Genomic DNA, 12492 nt, shown 5'->3' on the forward strand with positions numbered 1-12492 from the left:
TCTTCCTTCCTTCCTTCCTTCCTTCCTTCCTTCCTTCCTTCCTTCCTTCCTTTCTTTCTTTTTACTAGAGCAGTGAAAGAGACACACTGCAGAGTATCTTTGCTATAAAGAATGTGACATCCTTCAGGTATGGGGAACAGCTCAGCAGTTGCTGTATGGAACAACACCTCAGAACCCTAGAGTTTCCCCAGAGGCAGTGGCAGGCATAGGCACTGAACGATGGAGCCTCGCTCCCCTCTGGAGCGCACAGTCCGGAAACTCTTGTTCTCTCACATCAAGAAAGGCTTTAAAAGCACAGAATTCAAGGCGGTCAGTCTCTGCCCTAAATTCAATAGCTTAGTTCCTTGGGTAAAAACTAGATTAAACCTTGATATGTTTTCCTCTGCCTAACTATGCTATCTATTCACATTTCTTTGCTTCATTTAAACTTTGGACTCCAACTTCGGCATTGGTTCTGTCTTGTAGAGACATCCGGAAAGTGAATTGATTTTGCACGGAGGACTCTGCCGGCCTATTTTATCCAGTTTGTTCTAGCCCTGCAGTTGCTGTCTTTGACTCACAATACTGGTCTATTTTGGCCTTGTGCTTGCTTTTGACAGCATCATACTTTATGGGCTAGTGTGGATTTCATTCTAGTTTCTCCTCAACGGCCTGGTCTTGTGGTAACTGCTAACCCAGCCCCAAGAAATGAAATCACCAAAACTTCAAGAAGGTTCTTTTCTTTTCTCTGACTCGAAATTTGTGAATGATTTCCATGAATTTAGGAAATCCTGTGGAGTCAGAACCTGGGAATTTGTAATAAGCCTGTCAAGAGTCCTAATCACAGCTGATTGTCCACCTAATCACTGATTTCCAAGGTTACAAGTGAGGACCAAACACTAACACAGCTTTCATGCCCCGTGTTCTACCGCAGACTCTCCTCCTGGCAGAGATTTGGGTAGTGGAAGGTATTAAGATCCCAATTTTGGTCTCTATCTTGGAAATTAAAGGGCTTCCAAGGCATGAAACTTTTGACGGTGTTAAGAATTAACCCAACGACATAAGGGCTCCTGGGGGACATGGTGCAGGATCTTGGAGTAAAGATCTGAATTTAAGATTTCATTCTTTTCTGCCTTTTATCAATGTTGTGGCCTTGGGAAAGTCAATTACCTTCCCAGGGTCTCAGTTTTCTTATCTGCAGGGTGGGAGAAAAGGGTGAAATCCTCAGGTTGTGATGGTGGTGGTCAGATGGTAGCGCTGGTATTGATGGTGGTGTTACGTGTATGCAGGGGGGGAGGGGCGGGGCAGATGTACTGAAAGAGTTCATTGGACCAATTAATCAAATGCTTAATATTTATATAGAAGATTTGCAGGAAAGCAGCAGTAAGTCAGTCTTTGGAAGATTAATATATAACTCTGCGTGATCATGGAATCTTGAACACTGACTCTAATTCTATCGTGCTCTGTTCTGCCCTACCTTCCCCTGCCCTATGCCAAAGCAATCAATTCTTACTGGTCTCAAATCATACGGTCTTACAGGCTAAGCTTAATGTTGGAGATGAAGTAGAGTTACTTGGTCTCCCTTACTCTGCGTACAAATGATTTATTAGTTTTAAAACTTAAATATTCTTTTTTGTTGTTCTTTTTGATAATACATGAGTATTATAGGAACTTGGAAAATACAGAATATTATAAAGAAGTTTAATAATCACTCAGACTTTCATTATCCAAAGATAATTATTAACACTCATTAACACTCATTATTCCTTTCGGACATTTTCCTTACATAGAATTGCATTTATATATATGCGTACACAAAAATAAATAATGTTAATATTTCAGATATTTAAATAACTTTTTACAAAATTAGGATAATATATATAATGTGTATTAAGATTATTTCCTTTTTCTGCCATGACAGGCATAAGAAAGCCTTTCAATAAGTATTGAAAGAGACTATGAGGTTTATATGTGAAAAAGGATGAACAATAGAATGATCAATAATGAACAAAATGGGGGCGCCTGGGTGGCTCACTGGGTTAAGCGTCCTACTCTTGGTTTTGGATCAGGTCATGATCTCAGGGTCCTGAGATCGAGCCCAGTGTTGGGCTCTGTGCTCAGTGAGAAGTCTGCTTGGGGATTTCTCTCCCTCTCCTTCTGCCCCTCCCCCAACTCTCTCTCTGTCTCTCTAAAACAAATAAATCTTTAAAAAATTAATGAACAAAATAATTGTTAAATTCTCGGAAAGAATCATCCTTTGTTCTCACAGATGGCACTTTTCTAGGTCACTCAAATGTTTTGTGGAAAGTATGGCATAGAACACGAAAAAACATAAAGCTTATGAGTAAAAATATTTGATTCAATAACTTTGCTGAATAAGCAAGAATTTATTTTAAATCTCTTACAGTAATTTTAAATGGAACCAGGACACAATAAACTTGGTGATGTCATTCCATAGTCCACCGCAGTGGTGCTCCCCCTCCAGAACCCAGCAGGACAGTCTGAAAAGGCACGGATTCTGAAGATTATATTGCAGGCAGTGTTTTTATATCCTTGTTCATTGTTTTGCAATCTACATTGCAATGATTGTCATTTCAAACATTCCATTTCCTCTCTTCCAAGAGGGAGTCATGGGTGAGTTCTACCCTAGATTCTCATGTAGTGTTATTCTGCATTATAACATTATATCCTGAGGAGCATGCTTACATGTATATTGACTTTATATTTACTATTTTTAACCCCTATAGACAATTTTATTATCTAAAACTGTTCCAAGGATCATATTTGCTGATTCTCTGCCACTTGAGGTATATTTATTATGACTCTTCTGTTCTGCATCAAAAGTATTCATGGCTCTCTCTCTCTTTTATAAGCACAAATCATGTGTTTGTGTATCTCATGGATATACATATTTGAACACTAATACAATAGTTATCACATAGCAAAATGTTCTGCATTTCTCCACTACATTCATAGTTACTTTTTGATTGACTCGAGCCTTGTTTTCAGCTCTATTGTGGTATAATTGACAAACAGTTGTAATATATATGAAGTGTTCAATGAGATGATTTGGTATGTATACACTGGGAAAGGATTTCCACCAAGTTAATCAACACCTCACATAGTTAATCTTTTTTTTTTTTTTTTTTTTTGGTGAGAACGTGCAAGTTCTACTCCCAGTCAGCCACATGATCACGAGGGTAAACAACCAATAACACCATTCTATACCCACACAAATATTCTGTTTTCCACTTTCAGTACCGTTCAATAAATGACACGAGATAGTCAACACTTTATTATAAAATAGGCTTTGTGTTAGATGGTTTTGCCCACCTGGAGTGTTCTGAGCATATTTAAGGTAGACTAGGCTAAGCTATGGTGTTTGGTAGATTAGGTATATTAAATGCATTTTCAACTTGCAATATTTTTCACTTACGATGGATTTATCCAGATACAACCCCACTGTAAATTGAGGATGATCTGTATACCTGGGCATGGAATAGTATGGGTACAGGTAACTGTGTGTAACACTGTAAGGAGCTGCACCCAAGCAGTTTTCTAAACCAGCAGCACCATTTTTCATAATCCCACCAGCAGTGCATGAAGAGTTTGATTTCTCTCTATCCTTTTGAACACTTGCTATCTTTTTTTTTTTAAAGATTTTATTTATTTATTTGAGAGAGAATGAGAGAGAGCACATGAGGGGGGGAGGGTCAGAGGGAGAAGCAGACTCCCCGCCGAGCAGGGAGCCGGATGCGGGACTCGATCCAGGGACTCCAGGATCATGACCTGAGCCGAAGGCAGTCGCTTAACCAACTGAGCCACCCAACCAACTGAGCCACCAGGCGCCCGAACACTTGCTATCTTTTTGGTTTTAGCCACACTAATGGATGTGAGGTGCTATGTCTTTGCTTTAATTTGCATTTTTATAGTAACTAATAATGTGCAACATCTTTTGTGTGATTATTGCCCATGTGTATGTAATCTTTGGAGAAATGTCTATTCAAATCATTTGCCCACTTTAAATTGGGTCATGTCCTTTAATTGTTGAGTTGTAAGTGTTCTTTATATATTCTAGATGCAAATTCCTTATAAGATATATGATTTGCAAATATTTTCTTCCATTCTGTGGTTGTTTATTTCACTTTGTTGATGGTATCCTTGGGAGCACAAAAGTTTTTAATTTTTTTTTAATCTTTTTTTTTTTTTTAAGATTTTATTTATTTGCAAGAGAGAGAATGAGAGACAGAGAGCATGAGAGGGAGGAGGGTCAGAGGGAGAAGCAGATTCCCCGCTGAGCAGGGAGCCTGATGCAGGACTCAATCCCGGGACTCCAGGATCATGACCTGAGCCGAAGGCAGTCGCTTAACCAACTGAGCCACCCAGGTGCACAGCACAAAAGTTTTTAAACTTTGATTTAATCCAATTAAATTTTTTTTTTCTTTACTTATCTTACCTATTTTTTCTTTAGTCACTTGTGCTTTTGATGTCCTAAGAAGGCTTTGTCTAACCCAAGGTCATGAAGATTTATTCTTATGTTTTCCTCTAAGAGTTTTATAGTTTTAGCTCTTACATTTGGCCTATGATCCACTTTAAGTTCATTTTTTTGTATGGTGTCCAATTTCACTCTTTTATGTGTGGATTTCTAGTGTCTCAGCACCATTTTTGATACTCATTTTTTATGAGTATCAAAATTAACATATATAAAGCACTTAGAAGTACATGGGTATGCATAGCAGCACTGAGTAAATATTAGTTATTATTTTATCATTTATTGAATGGAATTGTCATATGTCTACTTGTCCTTCTCCCTCAAAAGACAATCTTTATCTTCATATCTATGTGCCTGGCCTAGTGCATGACAGACAGTACCTGCTGAATAGATTTTGTTGAATGGATGAATAATAAATAGAGCTTCTCTACTGAGGCAGTCAGAGGGTAAAGCAAGTTTCAACACTAATATTCTACTGGGCTTGGCTTCGGTTCTGACCAGAGGGCCTCTCAAAGTTAGAACACATTGACAGTATCTGCCTGAGGGCATCTCTGCAGAACACACAGCATGCAACCCCTGGGCAGATCACCCTGCAGGACTAGAATCTCTTCAGCATAGTTTTCATTCCTGTGTCACCCTCCTCACCATTTGCTTCCTCCTCCTCTTGTTCTGAGCATGAACTTGGAGAATGGAATCCCTCTTGAATATCAGTCTCAGCCAAATCTCCTCTGCTGTATGTATCCTTTGGCTTTCAACCCCTCAAAACTGAAGGTGCAAAGCTCACTCCCAGCCTCTTCCCAGCCTCCATCCACACTCTTTTCCCACATGATCTCATCTAATGTAATGGCTTTAAATACCACATAAGTGTTGATGACTCCCAAACCTGTTACTCCAGCCTTACTGAGATCCAGACTTATATTTTAATTGTCACCTTCATGTCTCATTTTAGATATCTAACAGCTGTCTCAAACTTAACATGACCAAAACTGAGTTCCTCCCACAAACATATTCCTCATCTTAGTAGATGGATCCATAAATTCTCCCAGTGACTGCAGTCAAAAATTTGGGATCCATCCTTGATTCCTCTTATTTTTTTTTAAGATTTTTAATTTATTTTCTTGAGAGAGAGAGTGAGAGAGAGCACGGGGCGGGGGGAGGGGCAGAGGGAGAGGGAGAAGGAGACTCCCTGTTGAGCGGGGACCCTGAAGTGGGGCTTGATCCCAGGACCCTGGGATCATGACCTGAGCTGAAGTCAGACGCTTAACTGACTAAGCTACCCAGGCGCCCCCTTGATTCCTCTTTTTCTCTCATCCCCATATCAGGCAAATCCTACTGAATCTGCCTTCAAAATATGCCAGCATCTTATCACTGCTCATCACCTCCAGTGCTCCCACTTGGGAACAAGCTCGTGTCTGCCCTATGCATGGACTAATGCAGTAGCCTCTGACTGCTCTCCTCTATCCTTGCCCCTCCCCAATTCCATTCTCTAAGTCATAGCCCAGAGGATCTGTTTAAAAACATAGATTAGGTCATGCTACTCCCTTGTTTAAAACTCTCTAATGGCTTTCTATTATGTTAGGATAACATCCCAATTTCTTACCATGACCAACATGACTTTCTTGATTTTGCCCTTCAAGTAAAAGTTGAAATTTCTACCAGGTACAAAGATTTAATGATAGGAGATTTCAAAGTGAACTTCCAGTTCACAATATTCAGGTTTTCAGAGAAAATGGGCATAAACCTGTTCCATAACTCCTGAAACCCTTTGATAAAATGAAAGGGTTAGAGAGTAAAAAAGAGAGGCTTTTGTGGGGAATACATATTTAGAATAGCTATATAATGAAACCCAGTCCATCTTCCACCAAGGAGGACTTACCTTAAAACCTGGTGGTGCTCCAGACCTTCCATGGGGCCACTTACAAAGCTTATTGTGTTATCGCTTCAGTTGGGAGGTATAGTGAGCTAAGATCTTGCTCATGCTTTGGGGATTAAGATAATGAGAGACAAACAGACTGGTTAACTTTTGGGGCAGAGTCAGGAGAATGTGGCCATATAGGACGGTGGCGGCAGAGCTAGGGCAACAGATGTGGGCCCCAAGGGAGAGAGCATGTGTGTGCAGGTATCTTGAGGTTTGACCAACAGGACTGTCTAGTAGAGTGAGGAAATGCCAGCAGCAATAATTTGGTGGCAAATATCTAGGGGCTGAGGAAGGAGTCTCAAGGGATCACCCCAAATAGAGATGCTTTCTCCCCATCAAAGGGAATTGCAGGAGAGATAGCCCAGTGGGAAACCTCCAGAGCCCCGAAATTTCCCCCATGAAGGAGCTTCACCATTCAACATCTGCCAGGCCTGGAAAGTACAAAGCTTTGGTGCTAGTCCAGGTAAGACCCTTCCTGCCCCTTTTCCATTCTCTACCTGCATTAACCAATCCCAGAGGGGTTGAAGGTGCAGCCGTCTTGTTATTTTGTATTCATATATTGGACAGAAATGCCCAGTTTCTGTTTTGAGGTTTTTTGTGGCTTAAAGTGATCTTGGGACAATCTATTTGATAAGAGTGAGTAGTCATGTGACCTGCTGGAGTCCTTATTCTCTGTTAGGAGAAGGCCTCACTTGGTAAAATTAGAAGAAATGGTGGATAAAAAATGAATGAAATTATGACTTGCGAATATTATGAGTTCAGCCAGCCATATATGGCAAAGGCTCCTACTTGCTTGGGCCCCTTAGCCCATGTCCCTGAGAATGCCTTCCCCAGCCTACAGGTCTGAAGGAGCAACTTATCCCTCTCCAACTATTCTCTGGCAATCTCCCTTGCCTGTTTTCTTCACAGCACCAATTACTACGTGAAAGCATCTTGTTCGTGTGTGTTCTTATTGTCAGTTACCTCCCATTGGACTACAAGTTCTATAGAAGCAGAAATCCCACCTCTTTGGTTCACTGCTCTATCCCCAGTGACTCGATGAGATACTCTGTGTATATAAGTGCTCAATAAATATTTGCTGAGTGAATGCATAAAAATTGTATGAACAACATAGAGCTGAGAGTGGGAGAAATGCATATTCACCCAACTTCAGTGAGATTTCTCTTTCTATTGTGGATTTTTCATTTTAATATAATTCTACATTTATACTGTGGTAGTGACAACTTTTTTTACATTATTTGTATAATGATTTTTCTTTCATCACAAGGTCACAATCCAAAAAGAAACACATAAAAAAAAGTTCCAAACAAATGTGGAGAAAGGATTAATTTGAAGTATTAAATAGAAAACATCTGACTACAGATCAACTTGACTATATTTTCTTTCAAGAAAGTATTTTTGCTTTTTAACGTGGTCTCATAGGGATTTAATGTTGGTGTTGGAGGTCAGGACAGCACACACACCTTGTAAGCTATAGTATCTCAGTGTGGCAGATAGACTCTAAGATGGTTCCCCATGACCTCCAACTTTGGTATCTGCACCTTCTTGTAACCCATGCCCTTTGAGTGTCCCTGCAGCCTGTGACTTGCTTCTAGCCAATAGAATATGGCAAAGGTGATGGGATGTTACTTCTGTGATTATACTGTGCTATTTAAGAGTCCATTTTGCTAGCCAGCTCTGTCTAGAGACTGTCTTTGCTGGCTTGATGAAGCAAGGTGCCATGTTGAAACAGCCCACTTGGCAAAGACTGCCTGTGGCCCCCAGGATCTGAGGCAGCCTTCAACCAACATGCAGCAAGAAGCAGATAGCCCTCAGTCGCACAACCACTAGGAAATGAATTCTCTCACTGGAACATAAAACCAGTTTAAACCATTATCAATCATTTATACCTCAGGGTCCATGAAGGATTTAAGAAGAGGTTTCGTAGAAATGTGGAGCATTTCTACCAAAGTCAGACGCTTAACTGACTAAGCTACCCAGGCGCCCCCTTGATTCCTCTTTTTCTCTCATCCCCAAGGCTTCTGACCTCGAAGGGGATGACTGCTCGTAGGTGAGGGTGGATGCAGAACAGGGAAGCCCAGCTGGAGACAGACTTGTCTGTCATCACTCTTTCGCTTAGCTCTTGGCCATATGGGTGTCTCCACATACTTGTTGCCCATACACTTAATGTCTTAAGAATGATCTGTTGGGAAGAGGTATGTTTATAGGGCCCAAAGGGGAAATAAAAAGGATGGAACTCAGTCACAGAGACGCAGTGAAAAACCCTCTTCATTGATGCTAATGATGGTAGCATGCAGGCAAAACCAGAGAAGGCAAATGATGGGCAGTTGGTAGGCCTAGAGGTAACTGAACCCATGGGAAATTTGCATCCTCCCTGAACTGAGCTCACCTTTCCCCAGCAGCCTGAGCATCTGCCTTCTAAGTGAACTGTGATTCAGCCATAGAGCATGAGCAGTCTTCTCACACCCCCAGGAAAGATCAAAAGAGGGACGGTGGGAGGGGGAAGGGAGGAGGCCAGGGAGCAAGACGCAAGGGTCGGAGAGCTGACGGAGGGGCCAAAATGCAGCCAGCACTCTCAGCCTTCTTCATGCTGCTCTTTGTCCTGCTGTGTCTCCTGGGAATCCTGGCCAACGGCTTCATTGTGCTGGTGCTGAGCAGAGAAAGGATGCGGCGTGGGAGGCTGCTTCCCTCCGACATGATCCTCATTAGCTTGGGTGCCTCCCGCTTCTGCCTGCAGTGGGTTGGAATGGTGAACAACTTCTACTACTTCCTCCACCTGAACGAGTACAGCCAAGGTCCTGCCCGGCAACTCACTGGTCTCCACTGGGACTTCCTGAACTCGGCCCCCTTCTGGCTTGGCTCTTGGCTCAGTGTCCCCTTCTGCATGAAGATTGCCAACTTCACCCACCCCACCTTCCTCTGGCTGAAGTGGAGGTTCCCAGGGTCAGTGCCCTGGCTCCTCATGGCTTCTCTCCTGATCTCTTTCATCGTCACCCTGCTCTTCTTTTGGGGAAACCATGCTGTGTATCAAGGATTCTTAATTAGAAAATTTCCTGGGAACATGACCTTCAAGCAGTGGAGCCGGAGGCTGGAAATTCACTCTTCCTTGCCCCTGAAACTTATCACTTGTCAGTTCCCTGCTCTGTCTTTCTGGTCTCAATTGCACTGTTGATTAATTCTCTGAGGCGACACACAGGGAGGATGCAGCGCAGCACCCACAGCCCGCAGGACCACAGCGGCCAGGCTCATACCAGAGCTCTGAAGTCACTCATCTCCTTCCTCATTCTTCATGCTCTGTCCTTTGCATCCCTGGTCATTGATGCTGCGGGTTTCTTCTCCTCAGAGAGTGACTGGTACTGGCCATGGCAGATTTTAATCTACCTGTGCACATCTGTCCATCCCTACATCCTCATCCTCAGCAACCTCCGGCTTCGAGGGGTGTGCAGTCAGCTACTTCTGTTGGCCAGGGACTTCTGGCTGGCCTCGGTGGCATGGTCCCACCCAGAACCCTGAAAGAGACTCAGGGACAATGATGGAGCCAGTGCCCACTTACATGGAAATAGCTTCACAGGCAGCTATCCATTGGATTCTACTCTGGGCTTCCTCCTTTGGGAAGGAGAGGAGGGAAGTCAAATCTGGGGATTCTCTGAACGAGATTCCTTCCTTGGGACATTGTTAAATGTCCTCAGAGAGCCAGTATTGTCCAGAAATTCAGAATGTAAAGTTTTGTTTACTCTCTATTTTGTGTCCCCTCCATTATGTGGCAGCTTTCAGTTAAGAAGTCTTGATGAAAAAGTACATGTGATCTCAATAGCCTCCCAGGGAATGAACTAGGGTGTGGATGGGGAAGGAGCATCCCTCTTGAGGATGATGTAATGGTTGCGACGGGAGCCCCAGGGGATGGTGGCTGTGGCTGACGGTGGTCAGGGCTGTGAGGTCTAACAGCCCTCCCTTTTGTGGAGATTCTTTTTCCTTTTCCACCCTGGGAGAATTTGGTTTTAATTTTATAAAAACTACCGGAAGGTTTCTTTACAGCAACCCATCTCTTTTCTCATTATTATTTCCATTGTTCTGCCTTCGGTTTTCTCCCCTCTGAGGTCTAAGTGGCAGCCAGACTTTTTCCATGTTTATTCTTCCTTTAGAATCACACATTGTAATTTTCCACATTTTCACATTGTCTCTGGAACTTTGTTGTTTTTCCTCAAGCAAGTCACAAAGTCACATGTGAATTGAATAAACATGTACTTTGAGTTCTGAAAAACGAAGACTCAAGCGTTTCATTTAGTTTGTGTCCAAAAACGATTTAACCTCTTTTTGTTTTTAAGAATCACCCTATTAAATCTTATGTTGAAATATTGTTTTGAAATAGCTTGCTCCATTTACTGTACAAACATTTCTAGAAATAACTTTGGAAAAAATTCTGTTTAGAGTTGGGTGCCTCTAAGGCAGGCTTAAAAGTTTTTGCTCAAAGGCCCCAGTGTGCAAATTTCAGGATCTAACTTGCAATTGGATGTCTGGTAGGGAGAAATTTTAACGTCCTCTGAGAGTGAAAGTAGTTTCCCTGCTGATTAGGGTATATGCTGCTGAGTGGAACTACACTCATGAACTAAAATCTTTGTGCAGATTATTCCATATTTTTACTTTAAACATTTATTTTTTAATAGGTTACATTTGCATGGCTAAAAATTCAAAAGGTACTCAAGAGTATATATAAAAAATCTCTCTCATAACTTCCCCTTCTGAGGCATTCTCATCAGTTTTATGTCTGTCCTTCTAGAGAGATTTCATTCTGTAGCAGAAAGCCACCAATAGCTAACTACCAAACCAGTCAACTAACTTACTTATGTACTTACTTATATATTCCACACAAGGAACTCACTAACCAACTGACTTATTAGCTGTGTTCTTTCTCCTTGTGTCCTTCTACACAGATGGGTGCACAGTATGCATGCTGTTCTGCTCCTTGCTCTTTCTACTTAACATATCTTGGAGATCTACATGTTGGGGAAACACCGCGTTCCTCACTTTTAGGTTTTCTGTTTTTTGTTTTGACATAGATGCACCACAGTGTCTTTAACTGGTCACCTGTTTGTGGTCATTTAGGTTGCTTCCTGTCTTTTGCTATTACCGCGATGTTGCGATGTTGAATGAGTCTTCTACATAAGTAATCTTCCACATGTGCCAATTAACCATAGGATAAATTCCACGAAATGGGATTACTGGGTCAAGTGGCATGTGTATTTCTAATTTTTTTTTAATCAACTTATTTTATTTAAATTCAGTTAGCATATAGTGTATCATTAGTTTCAGATGTAGAGTTCAGTAATTCATCAGGTGCATATAACACCCAGTGCTCATTACATCACGTGCCCTCCTTAATGCCCATCTCCCAAGTTCCCCCATCCCCCACCCTGCATTTCTAATTTTGATGGATATTGCCCTCTATAGGTTTGGATCAATTTACTTCCCCATCAGCAGTTTAGGAGTGCACATATTTTCACACTTTCTTTTTTGCCAATCCGTTAGGTAAAAAATGGCCTATTAGTGTAGTTGTCATTTGCCTGATTCCTATTTTGGGTAAGGTTTATTATTATTTTATATGATTAGAGCCATCTGTGTGTTTATTTTCTGTAGACAGTTATATCTTTGCTTACTTTTAGATTTGTATTTTTGCTTTTTTCTTATTGGATTGTAGGAGCTCTTTATATCTTAGAGAAATTAGCTCTTTGTTTTTGATACAAGTGGCAAAACATTCTCCCACCCTCAGTGTTTTTTATTTTATTTTTTGTCTTTTAATCTTTAAATTTTTTATTGTTATGTTAATCACCATACATTACATCATTAGTTTTTTATTTTAATTTTTCTTGATACCAATATTAATTTTAAAACTTTTCTTATTTTGAAGTAATTATAGACTCACAGGAAGTTGTTAAGAAGAGTACAGAGCCCTATGTGCCCTCCCGGGGGTTAGCTCCCCCCCGATGGTAGTGTCTTACAAAGCCACAGTCCGATAGCGAGACTGGGAAACTGATACAGGTGCGTTACTGCTAAGAAGTCTACAGATCTTATTCAGTTTCCCCTATTCTTTCAAACCTGCATTCAT

The 12492-nt window shown here is 41.4% G+C and overlaps 1 protein-coding gene across 1 annotated transcript; it reads left to right on the forward strand.

Annotated features, from left to right (window-relative positions):
• The first annotated feature begins 8949 nt into the window (after positions 1–8949).
• On the forward strand, positions 8950–9902 carry LOC110582804 (taste receptor type 2 member 41). Its single transcript, XM_021692823.1, is given in 2 exon segments — positions 8950–9514; positions 9517–9902. Coding segments are annotated over 2 exon segments (951 nt in total).
• Positions 9903–12492: the final 2590 nt, after the last annotated feature.

The sequence above is a fragment of the Neomonachus schauinslandi genome, chromosome 12 (genome assembly GCF_002201575.2).
Source record: "Neomonachus schauinslandi chromosome 12, ASM220157v2, whole genome shotgun sequence".
Classification (NCBI taxonomy): Eukaryota; Metazoa; Chordata; class Mammalia; order Carnivora; family Phocidae; genus Neomonachus; species Neomonachus schauinslandi.